The sequence below is a fragment of the Antedon bifida genome, chromosome 1, assembly GCF_963402885.1.
Source record: "Antedon bifida chromosome 1, ecAntBifi1.1, whole genome shotgun sequence".
NCBI classification, from domain to species: domain Eukaryota; kingdom Metazoa; phylum Echinodermata; class Crinoidea; order Comatulida; family Antedonidae; genus Antedon; species Antedon bifida.
The window spans coordinates 3680346-3707798 of record NC_136226.1 but is presented as its reverse complement, the minus strand read 5'-3'; the positions used below and the strand labels follow the sequence as shown (position 1 = coordinate 3707798).

Sequence of the window (27453 nt, the reverse complement as noted above, 5' to 3'; positions counted from 1 at the left end):
AATTAATAACTGAATACTTTAATCACATGTTCAATAAGTACAACGATTATATTATTTATGTGCTACAGTATTGCATTCATTTTATTACACAATTGGACACTGTTTAAAAAAATAATAATTGCTGTTTTTTTTAAAGTATACCTTAAGCAATAATTATTATTACTGTGATAATTTAAGATGGTATATTTTTATTGCAATTTATTAAAACGTTTAATATAATTTATAAGTACTATTTTTTTGTGAAGCAGTTTATGTTGGTTGTAAATCAATATTGTACTTTTTCCTAAGAGAGTACTTTGACATATTGGGTTTGCAGCAAAAAGTGACACAAGAACATATCTTTTCGGTTGTTATCATGATTTAATCATTATAAATAATTTAATTAATAACACCTTCCTCGCCATTAACAACACCTTCGAAATAATATTGATTACATCATTATCATCTATACAAACAACTTTATCATCAAATTCATCATCTGAATATTGAAAACAATGGAAAAAATATCTAAGGTGTCTAGGCCTCCCATTGGGTCAAAAGTAAAATATGAAATACAATAAAATGATAGCCAATTGATCATTGTGTGGTTCATTCAGCCTCTGTTGTCGGGAAAACCTAATGATGTTTTTACTTCTCTTACTGTATTTTTGAGTAAGATTGGAATGAAATTAAAAGTCAAAAACAACAATGAAATTGAAGAAACAAAATATAATAGTTAGTACGTCTATTTGAAAATAATACACGAGGTACAAGTATACCTTTCAAACCATATGGAATACCTACGATTGTCAGGTTTTAAAGATCCATACAATTGCCTTTACTCTTTTGCTGCTTCCTTTTCTTCACAGCATCTAAGTACCCCTGAATTAACCTCATCGGCAAATAAATGGCGATAAAACTGCTCTGATGGCCTTTAGTGTCCATTTCAAGCGAACTTATTAAGTACTTAAACTACAGAAAATAACGGTGAATTTTATTTAGAGTACATTTGTAGTCTTAAGACGTGTGAAGAAAATCCATTACTCCCACGTAGTGCTTTTAAAACGAGTCAAATAATTCACTACGCCGCCATTTAGTGCTCACTCATAAAATCTCGTATTAAGTCATTAAGATTTTGCTGTGGTTTTACTGGAAAATTAGTCTTTTTTGTATCACCAATGAAAGTGGATAACTGTTTAAAATAAAAGCTGGGCCACAAACGAAATTAAAAGATTGTTTGTTTAAAGTCATATTTTTTTTATCTGAACGAGATGGTACGTGTCGTTTTAACTAATGAATGTGGCTTTTACTTTCTCCAGCGTGGAGAATATGTACCTTACAGTACGGTTGGTATTTGTCGCAGTCAGATCAAAGAACTGTTACGAGTACCCATCTTGGCAAGGCGAGCTCAGTGTCCTGTTGTTAGATTGCCTTGGTCAGAAACATCTTAAAGGGCATTGCCATTTCTAGCTTGATTGTCTTTTGTACCGGTTCCGTATTACAAACTCCAATGTTGAGATTTTACTTACATAACTGTTTTATTGATTCTGGATATAAAAACGTCATTTCATTGTTTCATTGTGACAACTCTGTGCCGTTTGCAGATTCGTAAACAACCCCCGAGTGGCAATTATACGCAAGGGGAACATGGTGTCATGTTTCCACTGTGAACTATCGTGCATCAATCATCTATAGGTGTAAACGCCTGAAAGGGGGACTCAAACATGAATATTTACACAACCATGTTTTTTAGTGTAGTAAAGAAACAAATAAGGATTACTCTCGGGCCTTTTTTTATAAAACAAATAATTGATTTCTATAACCGTAATGGTAGCACAGTTTATGCTTGTTTCCTTGACTCAAGCAAAGCCTTTGATAGAGTTAATTACTGGACGTTTGTTGCGATTACAAATTATTACAAAGTGTGACGCAACAGACGTTCTTCAGAAGATTTGTTGATGAGAGAAACGTGCCTTTGGTTGTGATCAGGGTCCCTGTATCCTGGTATAATCAACGTTTTCTCGTCAGATGGGGTAACTGTTATCTGATAGTTTCCCAGTTACAAATGGTGTTAGACAAGAAGATATTATGTCTCCGCTATTATACAATATCTATATTGACACACTCAGTATTTTCCATGGTAAATGTAGATATGGATGTCATTTTAACAATGTATGCTTTGATCATTTATGCTATGCAGATGATCTGGTTCTGCATCAGTCCTTCAGAGGCTGCTTATTTCTTTTCTTTTTCTTTTTTATTGTATATATATATATATATGTTTCATATGGACAGTTTCTCTGAAATATAGTTGAATTGAATTGAATTAGCCATCGCCTGGTGGCGCCCGTCTTGTTTTACGTTCACCGATTATGGCAAATCAGCACCAGCTCGATACTGGTGTAATAATTAGGTGTAATTGCATAAGATAAGGACACAAAATACTGGTGTTGCCAATATTTAATAGCCAACAGTAAATTTCACTTCAATATAAATGTACCTATACATTACGTCAGATCTTTCCTAAAGCGATGTGGAGCTGCCACCAAACAGCGCCTATTGGCGACAGTCCAAACATAGGCTGAGATGGAACAGGGGAAGTTGCAATAGGCTACTCCATCCTATAACACGTCGATATAGTTCAGTTATTTTAATATCATTCAATCAATCGTCCATTCAAATGACAAGAATATACTTAGATGTGTTATAATATTATGATTTAGTAAACGTCAAAACTCAACTAACGATCTACGGTACCGTATTCTTAAACTTTATCATCAAAATACATATGAACAAACAAGATTCGGAAGTTCCTTTTACATTTGTACTAATTAAACGAAATCTTACACCTTTACTACGGTTAAAATTCTCATTTGGATCGTATTATGATATACCACAAATTATAATAATATACATATCGCGTACCGAGCATAAAATAATTGAAAAACAATACCTAAATTATTCTAAACAGCAAATAAAACAATTATTACACTATGAATGAAGGTGACTTATAGCCTAATAATTATTCAAAATTCATTCATTAAAAATAGTCTACAACATTCTAAAAATGATATGCAGTTTCACGGCAAGCAATATCACTAAATAATAATGAGCAAATTTTTTCGTAAATCAATCGATATTTGATACTTTTCAATCAATGATTATAAATACTCAGGCCTACATGAACATTAATAGGCCTATATAATATTAAAACTGCTATCTATTAAGAGATACATTGTATTATTAAGAAATCAGATACTGTATTAGGAAACAGTATAGGCCTACAGTTTATTTTAGGCCATTTTTCAGCGCATTTGCTTCTTTCTTCATGTCATTAGCTTCAAGCCTTTCAATGAATTTTGCATCTGTAAGTGTATCTCTTTTATCAAGTTCAAACATGAGATGCCATGGATCTGCTATTTTATCAGCATCAATGTTGTACCAACGGCAAATCTTTTTTATCTTACTTCCAATTAGCATGCGACCAAATATGATCACATTTTTTCGAAGTTGAGAGAATTGAGTTATTTCGATACCCTTAATGAATCTTTCGAATAACGGTATCTTCCTTTTTATCACATCCGCAGCACCATACCATCCACACAAAGTGAAAGCTGCGATGATTACATCAATATCTGTTCTGCTAATATATCCAGTGGAACGGAGTAATTTGAATAGATCGAATGGATCTTCTTTCTGTTCTATGTCTATTTTAGCAATTTCGGTGAAATCAGCAAGTAGTAATTTGAACATGTGGGCATTTCCTTGTTCTTTTATCCAATCTGACAAGTCGATAAGAAGATCAGTAAAGTCGTCTTCTTCAAGATCTTAAAAACACACACCAATTTCTATATTAATAATTTTTCTTTGAAACATAGACTATGTAAATTATCAAAACATTAGTATATAAACAAACGCCATACCTCTACAAAGGATGATAAAGTGAGAATGACCAAAATAATGATGTATGATATAATACTAAGAGCCTATGTCAACAATGACGTACATACAGATATGTGTATTGACGTTGACAGAATTTTGAATTAATATTAGTAAAAAGATAAATATTTTGGAACATATGGCGTTTACTATTGAGGTTTGTATTTTCAGACAAAATTTAATCGAAATAAAATTATATATAAAAATTAAGTCAACCGAAAAATCACTCATGATTTGCTAATGAAGTGATAACATTCGTTAAATTATTGATAAAACAGAGGGACACAATTCACTTGTAGCCATTTATTATAAGTATACAAAACACCGTCATTCAACGTTCTAGGCGTATGTTTGGTTTTCAATTTCGTGCGTGGCATTAATTATAAAAATGTGTTTCTACCTGTATTCAATGGAGTCAATGGTTTTCTTTGCAGTGGTACTGCAACATGGTCAACTGTGAAAACAAAATTATTAGAAATTTATTATAATTGTTCAGTAGGCCTGTAATATTTATAAAAGTTGGAATATGTTTTGTTATCATAGGAAAAAGCTTTTTATGCATCACGGATAACATAATACTAAAAGTGGTGGTAAAGACTCTTGTAATCCTCCACAACTGGCACTGGCAACTGGTTGTCCAGCTGAATAATCATAATAAATCATAATAATAAAGACGTGAACATTACACGAACAACGTTTTTAAAGTCGTTTTGTAATAATTGTCGTAGTAAAAATAGCAGTGACCGATATTATTATTAAGAAGCTATACCTGATAAATTTGTAACCAATTGGAAAATCAGGGAAAATGTGTAAAAGTAATGATAGGGTAGACTGACCGACCGACAAAGCAAATATAAAGATATGAGAGTTGATAGAATCTTTGAAACCATATCAAACTAACTATTCAAATGTGTTTTTAAGCCACTTGCGATCTCACATGACGTAATCCATTAAAAGGACAAGCATAAAACGGTAATTCAGAACGTTATTATAAAATACGACAGTAGACAACTCAATTTATATTAAAAAATACAAACAAAACACGACAGAGGGTTGAGGGTTAAAAAATATGACAGCGCACTCTATTACAGTTCGGTACTTAATTTATTTGTAGGTGTATGGTACAATACCGCCGTTTGGTAACCATCATCAGTCATTGATAACTCAACGGCCTTTAGTACTGTGAATATTTTTCGATATCTTTTCTCGCGCTCCCTCAAAACACACAATACAACCCAACTAAGGTAAATTTCAACAGTAAAATATAGCATCACGTGTGTGTATAATTCATTTATTCGATAGCTACTGTAAGGTCAAATTTGAGACTGCTAAAAATCGAAATTATTTCATATAACCAACCTTTAAACAATACAGGCGTTGGTTCTCTTTCATCGTCAGCATATGAACCTGTAAAATGAAAATAAAACTTAAACATATCTAGAAAGAGAATTCTAACAAAATCATTAGGCCTAACACTTCTTTTTTTTCGATATTACTATGGCACTGATACAATCTACTAAATGGAATTGTCTCGGTTTTACTATTTCCAAAATGAAGTTTTCTGCAAGTAGGTTATAAAATCAACATCAAGTTATCTTTGCATTAATTGATATAATGATATTATAAAGAATATAACAATGGGTCTTTGGTATAATAAAAGTACGATTGCAGTGCTTTTGATACGTACTCTGTAAAAGATTCTTTGCCTTTTTATTAAGTGCCCTGGCAAATCTCTCCAATGTATCTTGTCTATCGTCTAAGTACATCTCTTTCTCCAAATAGAATATTAAATCCCATTTATTGTCGAAGTTAAGATGTTCCACATTGTAGTAAGCCAACATTTTGGATAAATCACCCCTGCCTCCTTCTGTGATTTCACGCAAAGCTTTATAAAGTCGTTTACGAAATGAAGACAGACTTGCTCCACCCATAGTATCATAATATTGTGCACCAACTTGTTTTATGTATGTCATTACAATTGCTTTTGCTGCGGCATTTTCTGTCACGTCTGCAATTTCTGACATAATATTAACATTATTGTATGTGATGAAGCCTTTTAATTTTAGTTCATTAAATAAAGTCATTCCTGAGTTTTCACGTGCCAATACACCGATTGGTAAGTGATCGTGTAGAAGAAATCTCAGCTCCCTTCTTTTAATCCCAGGATATGCATTACTGAATTCTTGACGAAAGTCTCTAAATTGATCATCCATCGTTACTGTAACTAAAAGAAATTGTTCGTGTTGTTATACAATACTAATGAGAAAAAGTCTATACTTTGCTTCATACCAAATTATATTATTGATATTATATATTATTATAATAAATGTTATTTAAAAAAAAACACAAAAAAAACTGTTATTGTTTTTAATAGCTGAAAACCGGTTAAAAAGCTAGAGTACAGCATCATAATGTTGAAGACAAGCCGATTTCTTTGAAAAATACTATTTTGATAGAATTAATAATACTTTATACAAAAGGATTGCTTGGCGATGAATAGAACATTCCAATCACTCAATCACTTCCTCAAGTGTATATTCCCTCAGGCGTAGTCTGGGCTCCAGACGGAGTTTTGTAAAAATATAAATATTTTTGCACATATGGCGTTTCATACGTGTATTACTTGAGTTTGGATACTCCGTCTGGGGAAACACGCATAAGTCACGTGGTTTGACACCAAGAATTCTTGGTGCATAAATTATCCAGTTGACTAGTTTCAGCCGCATGCCATTGGCTACTCACTCGTACGTCGTTTTAATATTCATATTTCAGAATTTCAAAGACTCAACGTCTAAGACGATGCGCATGCGCTATGTTACGTTTAGACAATGTGTACTTGGGTACATTGATGAAAGTTTCTGAAGGCTAAAAATGATTTTATATGCATAGTAGTCTGGTAAACATTTGATGAGATTTTTCACAAGAACATGAAAACTCGTCTTGATATGATATGATAGGCTATAGCTTCTCCGCCAAATCTAACATTGAATGGATCATTTATTATGCGGAGAAAATTTGATTTAATTCCCACCCAGACCCTGTCCTGTGTGGTGGTGTAGCCCTGTTGTGTGCCGGTCGGTGGTGGTATGTACCTTATTGACGTTTTTGGAAGGTCATACGTACGAGTTGAGTAGCCCTACGAAGGAGGCCTAGGCCAGGACTGGACTAAACAATTAATATTAATAAACAAAACAACTTGGCAACACGATTTTATATTTCAACAGTTGTTCAGTCTCGATCGTACATTCAGCACACTGTACGTACTCGATCTTTTTCATTTTGAAACAAAATGATCATTGGTTGATTCGAAATCCATATTTACATACCGCCCGCCCCATATAGCCAAATACGGTATGATAACCTACGTCATTCTTATCGGATGTTTGCGGTTTGCAAATCGATTTCTATACGTGTTTCACAAGTCTGTATTTTCAGACAAAAATCGCGGTCGAAATAAAAACAAATAAATAAAAAAAAAGACAATAAATACAGACTTGGGGCAAGTCTACCTCAGGCGTCGTAATAACACAAAGGCAAGTACACTCATAGCAAAAATTCGATCCATTTTTTTTTCAATCTGTGACTGCAGAGGTGGAATATCTGTACAATCAACTTTATTATTGCAGTTCAACCACCACCCACACTATCACCCCTCCCCCTCAATGTCATGAGTAGATGATGACAATTATAGTTGGCTACAGATTACATCGTGTTTGGTTCGCTCTGTGTTCATTTTTACAATTTCCAGTTATTAAAGCCATCTGGGCAATTGCAAGTGCGTACGGTATACATTTACAGACGTAGGTGTAGGACGTATTTAGTTTTTTCGTAAAGTATTCGTATTAAGGACATTTCAGTAAATCGCTCGTAACCTTTTTCTCAATGCTTTAGAAAGTGGGTTCATACTTTCCGTGCTAAATTGTACTAGCAATTGAAAACCATTAGACCTACTAATTAAGTTGAGTTAGATAATTATTTAGTGATGATTAAAATTTAGGTTAAACGATTCGCCCCTGGTGTTTTTCACAGACTATTTTACTACATTGCTTTTAACAAAACCGCGGTATCACATAACTTTCTAAGGGTCCGTTTGGGCATAGTTATTTACTCGAGTTAGTTGCTTTCATGAGCACAGTTACCGCAAACGTTGGTGGGCAGGAACCAACTTACCCGTGTAAATACCTAAGTACCGTATGAACTGGCTAAGCAAATTAGGATATGCCTACAGTAAGGATCGCAGAACAACTTTGGTAGGTAGGAACCAACTAAAGTATGAATTGGCTCTAAGAAACAATTGAAACCCATTAGGCCTACTAATAATATAATAATAATCGCGAATTTACGATTTTCCTCGAATAGAGGTGCTTTTCACAAACTACACATTATATAAACACATATGCAAATAAATGTTATTACTTACAGTTGCTTTCCAACGTTTGTATTAATTAATACTGTAATTACAAAAAAATATAAACGTCGTAGTGGTGTATCGTTACATGTACTTTACTATTTCAATCGACTATGACAGTGACAGTTTCAACAAAGTATTAAATCGCAATGTTTTACTGTGTTTAGTGGAATATTATTTGTAAAACATGAAAACAATTAATATTTCGTTACTGAATGGATACAGAATATATTTAAAAATTGTTCCTTTTTGCATTCTCTTCCCCATCCCTCAACCCTAATGTTACATACAAAACACAAATTGGGCTTAAATTTGACTCAACAATTGGTCTGATTTTGTGACAAGTTTCTGTTTCGGAAGAAATTCCCAGGATGCGAATTTTAGTTGACTACATAAATCACCGTGTCTATTTATTCGTTCCTGTTAACGACATGTATTATTGTCCTGCGGTACGTACATTTGAAATCGCCAGTTTTTACCATCTGTGGGCACGACCTACAGTAGATGGTACGCGAGCGAAGCGATCAATATTGAATATCGAAACGCGGCAGGGTATGGACGCTTGACCTTTGAAAAGATCGCCTAAAATGTATACTGTGGTAGGCCTACTACTATTTTATAAGTATGTAAACATTCTTGACATAATTTCATAAAACATTCACGTAACAAAATTGTTCAATCTACCAAAGTCGTAGTAAGTCATGTCTCGGGTCCATTCTATAGTCGCCGTATAGACTACTACATCAGTACTTCTATGAATGGATGGCTAGTTTGGTGACATACTCAGTACCGTTTTTATTTTTTACAATTTTTGTATTGAATGTGCCATTTTAATGTTACATATAATAGTTATTCACTTGACCAAAAATTAGATTAAAAAAAAAATGTTTTTACCTGAAAAAACTGAAATTTAAAGCAAAAAATAGTAAAATTGGCTGCCAGTCAATGTTTTCTTAGGTTGAATTTAACCGTTTATTTTGTCTTTTTGTAAGTTATAACATTATTTTCGGGTTTTTTTCTACGGAAATGATTAACTTTGTTAAAACTACAAAATGGCCTATTCAAAGTCTAATGTTATTAAAACTCTATATTTCATGTTTTTAGGGGGAAATGCATACTTTAAAAATCAAGTCTACTATAAGAACAAAAGACCGTCTCTCCTCAGTGAGGTTACAAATGGTAGATTTAACACACAAACATGGGGACAATAGGCCTATCATCTTAATATTGAATTTTATAAACCTGGACAGACAAGTCAGGTCCCCATAAATTGATTGGTTGTAGTAGCCAAATTGTTGTCAGAAGTATCGTGCAAACCACATGGCGAATTTGTTGTTGCAGATGGGGGTCCTACTAAAACCCGCCCGTTAGCGCCCGAAGCGCCCGGAGAACGCCCGCATAGTAATAACGCCCGGATACAGATTTTATAGAGACTGCGAGGATAGGCCTACGCCCTTTTTCAGATAATTTATATAGGCCTATAGATTGGGTCGGAAATTTAAGTTTTAGGTGTTTCATTTTATTTATCAATATTTACATGATTAGTTTTATTTTTCCTCCAAAGTAGGCTAACGTTAATACATGCTAAGCTTCTAATATTCCTTACCTTTTTTCAATTCCTTTCCTTCACTTAAGCTAGCTCTTTCGATGTATGCCATAAAGGACTATATGCGCCTCTCTGATCACCCCATCATGTTTATCGCGTTTATTTATTGTTATGTAGATTCTTATAAAGTGATGATAACATTGTTATGCATATGTTTATCTGTTATGGATCAATAACCAAATACAAACTAGCTCCAGTACGCCTATAATAACTATTCAATAATACAAATGTTTCTCTGGTCTTATAATTCTAATTCTTATAATAAATAAGTCTCCATAACAATCAATAATTGCATGATTATTCTTGTTTAAAAGTGTAATATAAGGACAGGAATAAAACTATCACTCGTTTACCATTATTTTGTTGTTTTACCACAGTTCTGTGAAATTACATTAAACTGGTGTACCATTAGCCTCCATGTAGATTTGTCCACTTCAGTTTTTTAAGTGTAGGCCTAACCATTAATAAGAAAGATAAGTGAAAAGAAAATTAACACTTGGGAATATTTTTAAAAATAGGCCTAGTCGCTACCACACTTTTCAGGGAAATTCACTAGAAATGGATCAATTCGAGGTTCTCAGAGATCACAGGGAATTAAAGCAACAGTGAGGGTAGGTAATGTAGCCATCTTGGCTTTACAATGTATACCATTTACGGTCGTCGTCTTGATAAACAAACTCATATTGACACGCTTAACTGAAAATTAAATAATTAGATGTAATTTATTGAAAATTTGATTTAATAACCTTGAATTGGAAATGAAAAGTTGGTCAATGATAATATCTAGAAACTAGCTAAATTATGATGATATTCTTGCAAAAGCATTTGATATGAAGTTCATCAATTGAGTTTGGCCAGGGAGTTGTAAAATAAACTCCCCCTGGTGTGACTACCGAAGAAAAAGAGCGCGCGCCACCGAGCTCCACAGACACTCCTACTCTGTCTAGACCCCCCACACCCCCTTGCAATGTGTAATTCAATGTGTCAGAAAATACAATAACAGTTTTATACGTACATATATCTTTTGTATTCTAGCTTCTGTAAACATTTATGGTTCGATTTTCGATTCGGAAATCATGTTTACTTGTCGCCACAGTTCAGAAATCATGAAAGTATTGAGAAAATCAATATTAAACGATACCAACACACGGGGAATTTCCCACAATTGTTACAACTGATGTATGAAAAAAGAGATTTCTGGGTAGCTTAAAGGGTAGCTCCGTGTTTATATTTTTTCAATTTATTTTGTTATTACAAATAATAATTATTTAATATAAAATTAAATTGTGAGTAGACTAAAAGTTGTATAACAAAATCAATATTGATATTAAATATAATCTTTCTAGCAGAAAAAAACCCCTGTTATTACCTCCGCCAAGGAGGTTATGTTTTCACCCCTGTATGTTCGTGTGTGGGGGTGCGTACGCGTGTGTTTTTGTGTGTGTCTGTGAACAGCCTGGAGGCCACAGTTTTTATCCGATTCTCACCAAATTTGGCAACAATGATCTATGCCCCAAAAGCTCGGACGAGTTCGAATTTGAGGGGAAAAGTCATAGGTCAAGGTCACAACTAACAAAAAACTTTTTAGTGTGCAGTTAGCCTATTTACACTTAGACCTAATAAAAAAAATAAATTAATAAAAAAATATATATATATATTTTCCTGGGAAATTTTAGGTAGGGGAATTTTACAGTAGGCGGAGGTTTGTACTCTCGGAGTACCCTCTAGTTATTATTATTATTGATAAAGCGGGAAACTGATAATCAAGGGTCCTATATGGATTATATAAAATATAAAAAGCACCAACATATATCTTCGCATTTATATTAATTTTGAAAAAAAATTGGAAATCGTTAAATAATTACTATGATCGAATAAGCATCCATTTTCTTAAATTTCCCATAAAAAAAGTCTCATTTTGTTTATTTTTTATAGGAAACGAAGTGGCGAGGTGATAGATTAGGAAGAACTTCGAACGAAACAACAGATATGAGAAGTAGTGCTATGAGCTTTGCTGAAACAATGGCAAAACTTGCAGCTCAAGAGAAAAAAAAATCACAAGGAAAAAAGAAGAAAAGTAAACGATAAAAATTGAAATGAATGAAATTCACAAGACATCACTATATGCAACAAATAAAACATAAAATTTGTTTTTATTTAAATGTCTTTATTGTTTTTATATTGATGAATTAATAGATATATGCTGTTTTTTTATATAAATCAAAAGGCAGATTGTTTGTTTTTTCTTTTACGATCGTACCACTGATGAAGGGCTAAGGAAGTGATTCACAACTCTCTACAAATATGGCAGTATTCGTGTGATACAGGTGTCACGTGATACATTTCAATAGCTGTATCACGGAATGTGTATATGGTTATGCCGTACACCATATTATTCTTTGTACAACGAAAATAAAAACATTGTAAAATTATATAGTAGTAGTAGTAGTACATCGTATCACCATATGTTGCCGATAATCAACATGAAAATAAATGATAATCAGCATTTATCGATTTGATATTGAATAATCTTCCGCATGGAGGAACATGGAGAAATTACCTGAAATCCATAATTCTGGGCCAGTGTTAAAAGGACAAATCACAATTATGAATAGACAACAGAATATACAACGATAACGATGGATGAAAGAATGTCGTTTCTCCAGAAGACAAGACAAGACCGGTTGTCAGAGCTGAACAAAAAAATAAATGATTGGATTAAAAACATATGCCTAGGATGGAAACCAGAATGTGTGAATGGTTGGGACAAATTTGTCAACACTTTAGCCGAGGCGTTACTGGAAATAGAAGAAAATTACCAAATGTTTGCTAGCAAAAAAAACCAAATACCAGACACGTTTTCTAAATTAATTAAACTAAAGCCACGAAAGGGGAAACGGTCCAAACATTATTTCCAGCAGGAACTTATCAACGATTTGAAGAAATTGAAGAAAATCCCGTTTATGCATAAGACATTTTGGCAATCTATTGTCAGTGATATTGACCAACTTGTTACTGTTTTTGAGAATCTAAATGATGAAATATCGAATTCAGAGCCAACACGAGTGAGTAAACACATTTTTAGTTTTCTGTTTTATATTTATTGATCTAACATAGAAGTAAATATTTGTTACCTTGCATGCTGTTGCGCCATATCTTGTCCGTTTCTATAGAGTCTTTAGATTTATTTTGACATTTAGGCCAATAAACAAGAAACAAATAGTCCCCTTTGTGCTCAGCCTATAAACTATAATTATGATAATGTCTTTATCCGTTTCTTTAACGAAGTTATAGATAGTTCTTTGAAATTTGATAATTTTTGTATAAATATATATACATTCGTAAGATATACCACTTGTTGTTTCACAGAAAACTAAAACGAGATATGATGGATTAGAAAGTGTTAAAAACGAAACAACTGAGATGAAAACATCGTCAAATATGTTGTCGGAGACAGCAAAAAAATTAAACAACCAAAAGAAAAAGACGAAGCATAAATAATGCTGCAAACATAAACAATAGGCCTAGATACAAAATTTAAACAACAATGCACTTCAGACGAAAGAGTCCGTCGGAATGGAGGTGAGTCTGGAATGATTTAGCTGTATACATTTATTTTAATACTTTGAAAAATCCGATGCGTTTTTAATAAGTATCCATTTTTTAATAGAATTTTAATAGAATTATTGAACAATAGTATTGGAAAACCATTTTTATATATTAATTTTATGTACAGTTAAATTCATTTTGTTGACACAATACCAATGTTGTGTAACTACCGTGTTTAAACCGCGGAGATAAACTGTTGTGTGTCGTCATACTTTATCCCTACCATTTGCATAATAGCCTATAATAGCTACCATATAAACCTCAGTGTGTGCATGTTTGAATAGGGGAGCACATTTAAATTCACCCGAATGTGGGCACACTTTCGAATGGATAAGTTCGCCGCATTTGAAGTTTTGAAACCCCATATTCAAAACAAATTCATTTTACTCGCCAATAACTAATTATAACTCAATCATAAGTAAACTATGTAATTATGTAAAATGTGTACCACCAACTTCCTATACCATCGAGTATTAACTCGTGGAAGTTACACGCATCTTACTAAAATGTACATTTATAACCATACTATTCATTCTAGGCTATTTTCTAGGAAAACTTGTATTTGTAAGATGATGTAACGTCGTTTATTGATCAAAATAATACACAATTGTTGTTTCATTATTTTAATAATATGCAATTACCTTTATTAATATCGATTTTAAGGTAGGATTGTTAGAACGTCTTTCCATAACAGATTGTTAACATGCCTACAAAAATATGTATTAAAACTTTTTCTAATTATTAAAATATTATATTTTATATTATATATTATTACCCTACCCTGTACCCTATACTTGAATGTAATTGAACCAAACACAATTTATGTTTTTATTATACACTGCTGTATCTATCAGTAATAATGAATTTCCGGAGGTCGTAATATCTAAAATAAATAAAAATACCCGCATCTTAAAATATTTCCGCTGATAACTTTCATGAATATACTGTTGTAGTGATAGTATGTAAGAATTTATATTAGAAAATGTTGTGAAGTTCAAATGGTTATAATAGTTTTGTGGTTTTAGTAGAATTGAAATTCTTTGGTTGTTTTATTGTTATATGTTTTAAAATGACCTTCACAAGTTAACATTTTTCAACAATGTTATTATTACCATTATTACTCTCAATGAATTTCTTGCAGACATACAATTTGTTATAGTAGATTTAGCAACTAGTTAATCAGTTAAACTAATTATCAATTGTTTTAGTTTTATCAATTTTTAAATCTTTGTTTCAAAAAGATACGCACCATACGCCTGGCTTTGCCCTATTTTTTTTTTATTGTGGTTATATATTGAGAACAAAAGTAAAAAATTAATATGTTGATTTTTATGTTATCAGATATATTTTATAACTGGATTCTCTAACTCATTAACAATGAATTAAAAACATTAAATTCACTGCCTGTTGCTTACTAAAGTTTAGAATGTAAATCTATACAGATTAAAAAAAATTAAAAACATTAAATTCACTGCCTGTTGCTTACTAAAGTTTAGAATGTAAATCTATACATATTTAAAATTATAATGTTTTTTTTCTCATGATTAAATCAAATTCTTGTGTTAAAACAAATTCATAATTATACTTCGACGTCTAGAATTTCAATTTATAAACTAATGTCTGAAATATACAGAGAAACCGCCCTTTATGAATGGAGTAAAGTTACCTAAAATGTTCAAAATGCTCGTTATACGAAAGAATGACTTTTCGCTGGTTTTACTTTCAACATATAATTTCAGAATCATTAAAACTTAACAGAGATTTGATTAATTACCATTTTATTTTAATTACCATTTTTATTTTAATTACCATATTTATTTTTAAAATGATATAATAATTATATTGGTTTCTTTCAGTAATTATGCTGACAATTATTTAAGGGTTAAGGGTAATACGTTGCTTTAGTGGGTTCTGTGTTTTTATCTTTGAATATTTTACATTTGTCAACTTCAAAATAAATTGAGAAATATATTAAAGTATGATCATTGTTTTATTCAGTTTTACGACGACGACAACGACGACGACGACGGCGGTAATAACGTTTGCTTTCTATGTATTAATCCTTGGACCATCCAGCCGAAGCTGATGACAAAGGACACATCTGGACACTCAGCCTTAAAGTTCCTTAAAAGATATAATTGTCCCCCAAAACATGAAAAATTAAGATCAATAAAATCAAATTTTGAATAGACCATTTTGTAGTTGTTCACTTTACAATTTCTATTACAGTAATAAGATATGTTAATTTCAAGTGTTTTGTTATAATTATTCTTTATTTGAAAAAAAAATAGAATGAATGAATAGTTCTATTTACTTTACTAAACAGCCTCGTCGCCGAGAGGTCCATGTGCTTCTCTCCGCCTGTGCTGACTTGGAAATACATACACCTCAATATATTTCTCCACTCGTTTCTATTTTTTTCACGACAAAAAAAAAAAAACTCGACTACAATCTCAAGTAAGACAAACGTCTGCCTGTGTAGGCCTAGTGGAAGTGCAGTGATTATAAATTGTGATCTTTGGTAATAAACGCTTAAAATATACTATTCCCCACCAATAGTTCAAAGCACTGATTACCGTGTTATCTGAGTACAACTGTAGTATCATCACACAACAAAATTTGAAATTCTAAGTAAGAAAAAAAAAATTTCTTAAAATAAGTAATTTTTTTAAAAAGAATTCTTACTTAAGAAAATATGGCTTGAAACAAGAATCTATAGAATAAGTTATTACTTATTTTAAGAAAACTTTTGCTTGAAACAAGAATTCTATAAAATAAAAAATCTTACTGATTTCAGCTGGCAATTTCATTATTGCCTCAATAAAAGCAATACATTGGCATAAGTTGATTAATTTCGCCTTTTTTAGCGATACACAATTATTATTGTACATGTGTACAACAAACAGTAAAAACCAGTAGGCCTAGCGTCATAACTGAGAACAAATATTGTTTCTTTGTTTTTTCAACTTCGCCGACTCAAACACCCAACAAATCATAGAATCGATATGTAGATACAGCACAGTTAACAGTCAGACAGCATAGGCTTTTTTACAGGTTTGTTTTACAATAAAAAAGAATCCTTGAGAATCGCCTGTTCGTCCGAAACGTGGAAACATGTAGGTCCATGGTGTAACATTTCGAAAAAGCAATAATGGAGCTAATGAACCGAGCCATAATTGAGTCACTAGAGTAGCACGCCCTCAATAATATTATTACAATCAATGTTCGAAAAATGTAGTTTTCTCAGCAGACTTTCTTTTATATTCAATTCATTTCTTTTCATGTTTCTGATACCGATACATTTTGTGCCAATTTTTATTAAAATTTGTATAATGCTTGAATATAGTTTCATGTACTGTTTTTAAAGTTTTTCAAATACCCGGTGACGAAATAAATCCGTATGCGTTTGAAATGTCAGGAGCCCTCTCCAGTTTGCTGATTTCAGGAATTTACGCTTAACTTGGTAAATCAACATTACGATAAGGTACGAGAGAAAGAAGATTACCACGATAACCAAACGTTATTTTAGGACTACTTGACCACTTATGACTACACTACTTAACTATGCTGCGTGTACCTTATCAGCTGTTCGCTTCTTTTTCTAGGAAGTGACGGTTTTTTTTAAATGTTTCTAACTCGCACGTAATTACCGATTATCGAATAACAATGGATTGATTGCAGCGGGTAACATTCGATGAAAACCCCCACTAAATTAGACATGACATTAAATCAATTTACTTTAAAAATATTTATCATCAATTCAAGTCAAATATTCATTTTACAAACAATTCTTTTTTCTTCTTTACCATGAAATAATTAAAATAAACATATTTAGGCGTAGATAAAGTATAAATAAGTATAAGGAAGTAATTTGTGAAGTACACTTTTTAAATACTTTTTTTCGAGCCAATTGCATTAATATCTTAAATTTGAAAAAAAAATATGGTGTCAAACTAACGCCTACTACTTTTTAAATTTAATTGAAATTTGAAAAAAAATGTAGGCTACCACAAATGAAATAAAAGTGGGACGAACTAAAAAAAAAAGACGATACAAAATAAATAAATAAACCCCTATTTCCTTTTCCCATTTCTTCTCTCTTCTCCAAGTGTTGAATATTTCATAATAATCAATTCATTTGTCGGGTATCAATCATTAGAGGAAACCAAGTGGAAGATGATGTGAACATAAAGGCAGAAGAAAAGTTAGATCTATATCAATATTCATTTGCATCTAACCATGGTACACTGTTTTTGTAAGAGTTTGATAATATTCTTAAAGAATAAATGGTTGATATAATTTTGCAATGGCTGATAAGAAGGTAGTAAAACGGACACAAACGCCTTCAGAGGGTAAGAAGTTTTAAGTTTCATTTCTCTTTAAGCAAGGCCATTATATTACGGTAACGAGTAAATGTCAGTTATTGCCAGTGAAACAACGAAGTAAGCCTAACACAAAGTTTACGCGCGCGTAAAAAACTACATGTAGCACAATCATTATCGACAACACATATAAATAAACAGAACAATTATAGGTGTACATGTTGAAAACTTCCGCCGTTTGCTTGCCTTCCAATTCTAAAGTGTGGGGTTCAATCCTAAGTTGTGTCCTAGTCTCATGGTTGTAACTTCACGACACTTTCTACTTCACTCTTTCTAAACTCAAGCTGAGACTTAATTTATAAGCATGTTACCTTATTCATTTTTTTGGCAATTTTAAGTGAAATTTTAAGAAGTGGAAGTGGCATGTTTTCTTATTGTACCTTCCGAATTCTGGCCGTACAAAACGAATTTACGACTCGAGTAATACCATGGCACACTGATGCGTTTCAGTAGTAGGCCTACATTTTTTTTATTATCTTATGATTTAACGTTATATTATTACTGATTAATCAGCTATTGTAGTTATTTACATATGTAATTTGTTTAGTACATTTGTCCACTTCAGTTTGTCAAGTGTAACCATTAATAAGAAAGATAAGTGAAAAGAAAATTAACACTTGGGCATACTTTTTAAATGGTTATTACCTCACTTTTCAGGGAAATTCACTAGAAATGGATCAATTCGAGGTTCTCAGAGATCACAAGGAATAAAAGCAACAGTGAGGGTAGGTAATGTAGCCATCTTGGCTTTACAATGTATACCATTTACGGTCGTCTTGATAAACAAACTCATATTGGCACGCTTAACTGAACATCAAATAATTGGATGTAATTTATTGAATATTGAATTTAATAACCTTGAATTCCAAATGAAAAGGCTGTCAAATGATATCTAGAAACTAGTTAAATTATGATGATATTCTGGCAAAAGCAATTGAGTTTGGCCAGGGCGTTGTAAAATAACCCCCCCCCCCCACCCACCCTGGTGTAGCTCAACCAACCCCCAACTCCCTGTGTTATTGATTGTGTCAGAAAATACAATGGCAGTTTTATACGTACATATATCTTTTGTATTCTAGCTTCTGTAAACATTTATGGTTCGATTTTCGATTCGGAAATCATGTTTACTTGTCGCCACAGTTCAGAAATCATGAAAGTATTGAGAAAATCAATATTAAACGATACCAACACACGGGGAATTTCCCACAATTGTTACAAATTGATGTATGCACAAAGAGATACGGTAGTATTTCTGGGTAACTTAAAGGGTAGCTCCGTGTTTAAAAATTTATATCTTTATTATAAATAATAATTATGGCTTTTATTTCATACTCTCTTTGGCAATATAATTGAATTGTGAGAAGACTAAAAGTTTTATAACAAAATAAATAATTTAAAAAAACCCCTATTATTCATAAAGAGGGTAACTGATAATCACGGACCCTCTATTGTTTATTATAAAATGTAAAAAGCATCAACTTTTATTCACATTTATATTAATTTGCAAAATTATTACTTTTAATACCAATCATTTGGTTGATTTACATACTTCCTTACTGATCAAATAAGCATCCATTTTCTTAAATTTTATTTTTTATAGGAAACGAAGTGGCGAGGTGATAGATTAGGAAGAACTTCGAACGAAACAACAGATATGAGAAGTAGTGCCATGAGCTTTGCTGAAACAATGGCAAAACTTGCAGCTCAAGAGAAAGAAAAATCACAAGGAAAAAAGAAGAAAAGTAAATGATAAAATACACAATATGAACGGTTACTATGCAACTAATATATAATGTGTCTTGGTTGTTTTTATATTGATGACGTAATAGATATACGCTGTTTATAAGATATACATAAGTGATACTTATTATTGTTATTTTCTACCATTCCTTACACATTGAATATAAGACATTTTTTTTACCTTAATAGTATAATATATATACTATTATTTGTGAAGAAAGAAACAAAATAATGTAAAATAATCATATTTAACAAAATGTATCATGTGATTTAACAGATCATGTGATTAACAGAATATCTCATGATGATGTTATACACCTGATGCTGTAACACGAAATTACCCATGATACCAGAGGAATTAGTTTAATCATGCAGCTATAACATTTTATAGTTCCATGGTTTAACTAAACAATTATTTACATAATTATGATTTGTATTTGATTGAAGTTTTACGACAGCGGTAACGTTTGGTTTCTATTTACATATACATTGAAACTAACTTACTGAATACGATAAAAAGTAAACATTAGGACATAATATGTAGGCGTAACAATACCAGTACAAAATACGAAAGTTTTTTTCCCTCTAAATGAAGATTTTGACTCATTTGCTATTGTGACTCTTGCATGGTACTAAAATAATAATGATTAATATAGAATTAGAGTATACCCTACGAATGAATCAAAACATTTGCAGAAAAGGCTGTATCATCATAATTTATCAAACATATATTAGGAATATATGAATGGAAATCCTTTACCATATTGATTTTATATTAAATAATCTTCCGCATGGCAGAACTTCAAACAAAATATGTGATTAATTCTTTGTTTCGTATTATTATCATTATTGTTTGTGTGAACTGAAATCCATATTTCCGGGTCCGTATTAAAAGCACGGAATATAAATTTTATGTTATCAAAATACAAACATTGTCAGTTTAATGACCCGACACTGATTAGGCAACACTAGTGTAATGCGGCACGCTATTGTACTTTTTTACAACCACTGGAGGCGGCATTGGTTATGCACGTCACGAAACAACCGGGATAGGGACATGTAACAAGACGAAGAATGTCCAGGATTACTTTATTCTGTTGTTTAGTGTTGATTGGAGGAATACAAGTACAACATGTGTCAGCAACAGGTAAAATAAGTAATTTAGATAGTGCTAACTGTGTTAAGTGTCAATCTGACTGTTTGCGTATGGTCATTGCAGCCGAGGACTTCACATCATATATGTTCTATGTCGACTTAATCTTTCACATTGAAATTGAAATATGAACACACTCAAATTCAGAGTCTACTATTATGGTGTACTGCTATAATTAAGGTGCACATATGTAGGCCTAATCTTCTTTATAACGAGTAGTGTTTATTCGTACCTGACATCGCAAAGGGCGGTTCCAGAGCCAACAATCTGGTTATAGTATTTATTTTAGGGCTTACGAAAGGAGGACGATAAACTTTCTCTCAACACCACACATGCTTTACTTCTACCCTGTATATCTATAGGCCTTGCATAGAGCTTCAGGAATTTATTTTAGAGTATTCAAGTGACGTAATCAAAGGCTAATGAATTGTTGTATTACAGTAGTTCTTTGAAAACGACAATGAATATTTTTTTGTTTGAAAGCCACGAATTGACAATTATTTGATGAATAGTGTACAATAAATATTCTTATCTCGTGAACTTTGACTAATATTGATGAGCAATGATAAGAATTATTAGCGTTAAGCCTAAACATGGACGATGATTTGGCATATTGATTTTGAGTCCAGTTGACATAGTACAGTATTATCAATTCGGTAACGCACGGGGAAATTCCAATATCACACATCCAAGAATTGAATATGATTCAGAAATACTAACTAAATAAACTGATATAGGCTGGGCCTAGTTGAAGTAAAACACGTTCACAATAGGCCTAGGCACACATCTAACCTTTTAAATCTACATATCAGATCATACATTTTGTATAAAAACTTCAATCAATAATAGGCTTACATGCAATAACTAAAATACTATACTCCTAATCATTTTATTATAGAATGGAAAAAGTACATTTTGAGAGCATAATGGCATTATTATAATAAAAAGAGTCCATAAAATGCTGTTCAACTTTACTTTACACTCAATATTACGGTACTTATGAATTATAACGCACTGCACATAAACATAATATACAAACTATGTAAACATTTACTGTAAAATATAGACCTATGTTCAGCATTCCTTCAAGCGTGATTGTTTTAAAAACTTTAACAATGAGATCGTATAAGCAAATATCTTAAAGCTCAGCAATAATTAATCAAATAATATTAAATAAATATGTATCAACCATAAAAATGCAGTGTATTAATAATGCGTTTATAACGCCTTTGTGTGGCAAAATTGGTATTAACGCGCGATTGCCTTTAAATGGGTGTTTACTTATTTCTCTATGTTTACATGTACTATCGCCTTTCTCGTGTTCTATTATATACCAGAAGTGTCGGTTTCTTAAATTTGTCACTTGACTTGAAGAGATACAAACATTTACCCGTGAGTTAAAGCGTTGTATGTATCCTGCTTGCACTACGTAAAGTATACTGTGCATAGTCTATGTTCTAGACGGCGTTCGGCTTAATATTGGTAAAAAAATATAAATACACATATGGCTTGTCATACTTTGCGAAAAAATATAACACTCGTAAAGGAATAGGCCTACAACATTAGAAACACTTAACTAGATACTTTGTGCAAGTCTATACCTCAGCATGTATACGTTTCGCGAGGATTAATGAAATGCTAAAATGCATGCATTTTCACATTCGTAATTGATTACGTGAGCCGCCACTTGTTACGTCAAATTACGTTACTATACGTTACCACAGACGCGTTGTCGTAACAATTCGTTATTGGTAATCGTTAAATAAAGTATGTTTTTCAAATGACGATTATATTCGCGCAAAATAAAACAAATCATGATAAAGAGAAAATGGGCAAACAAGCTCCAGAAACGAATGTTCACTCATAAAATTTCCAGCTATTTTGAAGTTGACAAAATAGGCTAAAGGGAGAGAATGTTTTAATGTTTCAATTTTTATTTGTCTAGTTTCACATCTAGATTTACAAGTAAAGACTTTAAATTTGGAAACGACAGTATCATGGAAACCGATAGGAGATGTTAAACACTTTTCAGTAAAATACACAAAGGATGAGTCACGGTAAATATAGAAAAATAAATAATACTGATCTAAATAAATTAGCAAATAAGTGAATTTAAATAATAAATAGTCGTACTTTTAATATAACTTTTTAAAGCATACTTTTACTCCATCGATTTTATGTACATGTATAGATATAGTGCCTTTTTAACTACTCTATTGAATCTGATTGTTTTTATATTTTTACAAAAATGTATGTACAATATATATATATATTTGTAAAAGGTACCGTATAACAGAATGAATAAATGTGGGTGACCCCCACGAAAGAGAGAAAAAAAATTATATTAGTAATAACTTCGTGTATAGTTCCCACTTGGAAACAACGCAGCGAAGTAGGCGCAACGCAAGTGAGTTGACCAATCACAAACGACAGTTCGGATGATCCATCGCTTGTGATTGGTCAAATTAATGCGGTACAATTACGTAATTGCGTTGTCCTAGTGTGTGAACCAAGCTTTAAGATGAAATTTTTAAACTATTTATAGGATATTTTAAGTTTATAAAAAAGTTCCATACGCACGCCTAATAATTTATCTCTTTAATAAGCAAATATGTCCCTTGAAATATAACTAATTTCAATATTTGAAAATAACAATGAGGTGATGTGAAACGTTCTTTCCATGTAGGCATATTACACCAGTCTTCTAGGCTACACCACCAGCGGTTCATTGACCCTCCCAACACGTCTTTAAAATATAAACACTTATTTTACAGGCCCATGCTCTCAACTACCCACTCCCAATTTATATTTTCAAAATCGTGAATCTTCTTCCACTAATTCAAGTTTTTTAGAAAATAAACAATACTGAAATATTAATTTCTTCTTTACAGTTGGACTTATCCTGAAAACTGCCAGAATACCAATGCTACAAGTTGTTTTCTGGGCATTTTAGACAACGAATCAACTTTCAACCCAAATGGAAATGATATTTTGATGATCGACTGGACAGTCTGTGTTAATACAACAATAAACGAAAACCCTGAAGAGAAATGCCAAGATTTCAATCAGAAAAGAACCAACAGTGAGTTGTTGCAACCATTTTATTTTTTGTTTAATGATTTATAGTAAACATTTCTTGATTTGAAGTTTAATCAACTTTACCAACTGGACGTGAATTGAAAAGGATCTAATCAAATCTGGGCTTGAAAAAAGGCCATATAGAATGCAAATTTGATTTGCATAGGCTTAAAATTGGAAGGAAATTTTACAATGTAAATAGATACCGCAAAAATGTAATATATTATCCTAATAATGTTATTAAACACCACAGACACAGACTAAATTCTAAAACTATTTATTGAAATGTTTGTAATTAGTTAATTTGAAATGATTATTATTATATATATTAACATTATATGATGTTATAAAATACCAATTAAATTCACATGAAACTGAATATGATATTGAATAGTCCTGGTGTGTGGATTTACACTGGATGTGTTTTTTGTCTAGTTGTTACGTGTCCAACTGATAATGACGTCACAATAACCGCATCAAATGATCATATCAGCATGTATGTACAAGCTCCAGAATCACCGTATCATGACGAAAATGGAAATGTTATGCGCATGTCTGACGGACTTCTTGGATATGGTGTATCGTCAAAATTTAAGATTAATGGTGAAAATGTAAGACAATTTTGATATTATTAGGACTATAAATCGCTTGGAATTACTAACGCAAAAGACAAAATATCTGATATTATTAATTAATTCAATTCAATTCAAAGAACATTTATTAACGTCCAAAAGACAAAAAGTAACAAAAAACAACAATGGCAAGAGATAATAAAGAAAATGGACGAATGGCAGATCCCAGAAAGAATCTTGTGACGGGATTGTCATTATAAATTACTTGAAAATAGAAAATTATGAAAAAAATAAATACAAATAAAGTTAATAAATTAATTTAACAATAATGAAATAAAAAAATGAATAAAATACCAGTAGATAAAAAATGTAGACCTACAGCTCTGCAGGGCATAGAACGAAAAAGATGACAAAAAGAATAATTAAATCTAAATAAAACGCATTAAAGATTGTGGTACACTAATGTGATCCCAAAGGGAAATTATTTTATTTATTCAACTTCTCACTAACACTGTTAGTGAAGGATCGGGACCAACAGGTGGTAAACACCTCTAAAAACGGTCCAGTCCCAATTGCACAGTGGCTGTGTGTGACAGTGACTGTGTTTGTGTAGACTAGTACACCGGGGTAGCCCCCTACTCGTCTCGAAAGATGTACTAGGTTTTTTAAAGTGCACATGAGCTATGTGTACACTGGACTGAGCCTCGAACCCTTGCCGATGTTATGACTACGTAATTACGGTTCCACTGTCTTAGCCGCTCGGCCACTCACCCACTAAATTACGTAAGGCCTAAGGTTTAGAATCCAACTCGAGCCGGTACGTACGGTTGTGGCACAATAACCGAAATGTCGAGAAATTTCCCAACCAAGTGTGATGTGCCCAAATACGGTAATAATATGCCCAAATATGGTAGTGGTATCACAGTTTTTGTAACATACAGTTTGATAGTGTAGACAGAGCTTTATGTAGTCTATTTTTAGTAGCGTAATCACATGGTCTAAGCTGACAGATCTGATATTGAACTCAACGCCAAACAAAGATATTTTCAAAATTTTTTTATTTCAATTGCAACTTATTTTGCGGCTACTAAATTATACAACCATAATGATGATTTCGTGACGTGTGTTTATCACATTGATATAATATGGTATTTTTTATATCTTGTTACTTAAAATCATATATTCTGTGTTTTGTTTAATTAAGATTGAACCAGTCGTCTACGGAGAATTTGAGAAGTTGCCTAAAACCCAGTCATTCTCTGGTCTTACGGCTAATAGTATGTTCAATGTCAGTATAATTTCGAGGTATGGAGGTGTTGGTACCGAGAGTGATGTGTGTACCTTTGCAGTATGGACATTAAGTAAAGGTTCGTATTAAAGGAGCGAGTCATATGGCCGAGCGGTTAAGGCAGGGGCGCCGTTTATCGTACCTAAAGAGCCAACTAACATCGGCAAGGGTTCGAGGCCGACTCGCTCCTAGTTCTGGTGGTGGAACAAGTCTTCTCGGATAAGGACTATAAACCGTAGGTCCAGTGTACACAGTTATAACCTGTGTGTACTTTAAAGAACCCAGTTCATTATTCGAAAAAGAGTAGGGGGTTACCCCGGTGAACTGGTTCACACAATAGCCTCTGTATCAGGGGGATTACCACCTATCTGATAGGACAGTGATTAATTCACTATTGGTAATCCTTGGCCACAGTGCCTAAAGACATAAAATAAAAAAATAAAATAAATATTGCATTGCAAATGTCATTTTTACTCAGTGGCAATCACTACCACAATCACTACTTATCCTCCCACCCCACTCACACCATCTAAACCGTCACCACATAATGCCTACTATAAGCAATACAAAACCTATTGTAGGCGAAAATATCTTTTAACGCATCATTTTCGCATGATAGAAACTAATCTGCTATACCAACACTATAAACACTGTTTCTGTTTTCTATAATTTCGTGTGTTTTTCTTTTATCAGCTCCAGACAAACCAGCAAATATTATCTCCTCAAAAAGGAATGGGTGTATGTCACATGACGTCAGAGTTGATTGGCAGGTAAGACATTCCTCCTCTACACTTATAGCAAATTTTACTAAACGAAAGTTTGCTAGTGTAGACTTCTACCAACTTACTTTTCGCAGTTTGCCAACCCCTAGGAAACTTTGGAAACTTTTATTGACAAACTTTGCGTTTGCAATTCAAACATAAGTTTGTCAGTGCAGACTAAGTTCAAATCTTGTTTTCTGCAGTCGCAGAAGTTTCTCAATTGATATCATAGCAAACTTCAGAATGTGTTCGAGTTTGCAAACAAAGGTTTCTATTGTTTACACGAAAGTAAAAGCAATGCTGTTGGCAACATGTGTTTGATGGACCTCAAAAAAGATACAAATTAAGTAAATATCTGATGAATTATACAGTATGTAAACATGTAATAATGGCAGAAAGAAAGAAGAAAGAAAGGTTTTGGAAGAAAAAACATTCCGGTTTTAAAAAAAATACATAGTACAGTAATAATAGTGTTTTAATAATACATTTACATAGGAACCACCTCAGGATCAAAATGGAGAAATCACACGTTACGAAATTAAATATGCACTCACGGATACTCAACCTCTAGATTTCGTCAATCAGACGGTAAACGCTTCCTTGAATTACGTCATCTTGAAGAATGTAACGTGCTCAGAATACATAATCTTGTTAGAAACGTGGAATTCTGTCGGCAGTATTTCTGACACTGGAAGTATAGGACCATGTGAAGCTTGTAAGTTTTACCAGTCTACTGTGCTTATTACTTACAATTTTACCAAGTAGTAGCTAGCTTTGTTTGTTTGCAAAACGATAGCATAAACATGCCTTCATCCAAAAAAAAAAACTCTTTCAAGTTTGAAAATCAAGCACCGATTCAAAGTTGACACCTTTCATTACACTTTACTTTATATATAACTAAATATAGTATGTTGAGGAATCGCGGGACGTGAGAAATG

General features: G+C 32.4%; 2 protein-coding genes and 1 long non-coding RNA gene across 3 annotated transcripts; 2 read left to right on the top strand and 1 right to left on the bottom strand.

The window, feature by feature from the left end:
* Positions 1-2728: 2728 nt before the first annotated feature.
* Positions 2729-11037, bottom strand: LOC144837849 (uncharacterized). Its single transcript, XM_078693137.1, has 6 exons — positions 10948-11037; positions 10286-10386; positions 5606-6142; positions 5278-5325; positions 4319-4372; positions 2729-3806 (listed from the first exon to the last, which is right to left on the bottom strand). The coding sequence occupies exons 3-6, from the start codon at positions 6129-6131 to the stop codon at positions 3268-3270; spliced, it is 1167 nt and encodes a 388-aa protein (XP_078549263.1). The 5' UTR covers positions 6132-6142; positions 10286-10386; positions 10948-11037; the 3' UTR covers positions 2729-3267.
* Positions 11038-17701: 6664 nt separating this feature from the next.
* LOC144852401 (uncharacterized) lies at positions 17702-19685 on the top strand. Its single transcript, XR_013614290.1, has 3 exons — positions 17702-17893; positions 18581-18648; positions 19524-19685. It is a non-coding gene; the product is annotated as an uncharacterized LOC144852401 (long non-coding RNA).
* A 1052-nt stretch (positions 19686-20737) lies between these two features.
* LOC144840525 (uncharacterized) lies at positions 20738-27280 on the top strand. The gene is made up of 7 exons (XM_078696399.1): positions 20738-20810; positions 22762-22873; positions 23708-23898; positions 24330-24505; positions 25671-25833; positions 26448-26524; positions 27011-27280. The coding sequence occupies exons 1-7, from the start codon at positions 20738-20740 to the stop codon at positions 27278-27280; spliced, it is 1062 nt and encodes a 353-aa protein (XP_078552525.1).
* Positions 27281-27453: the final 173 nt, after the last annotated feature.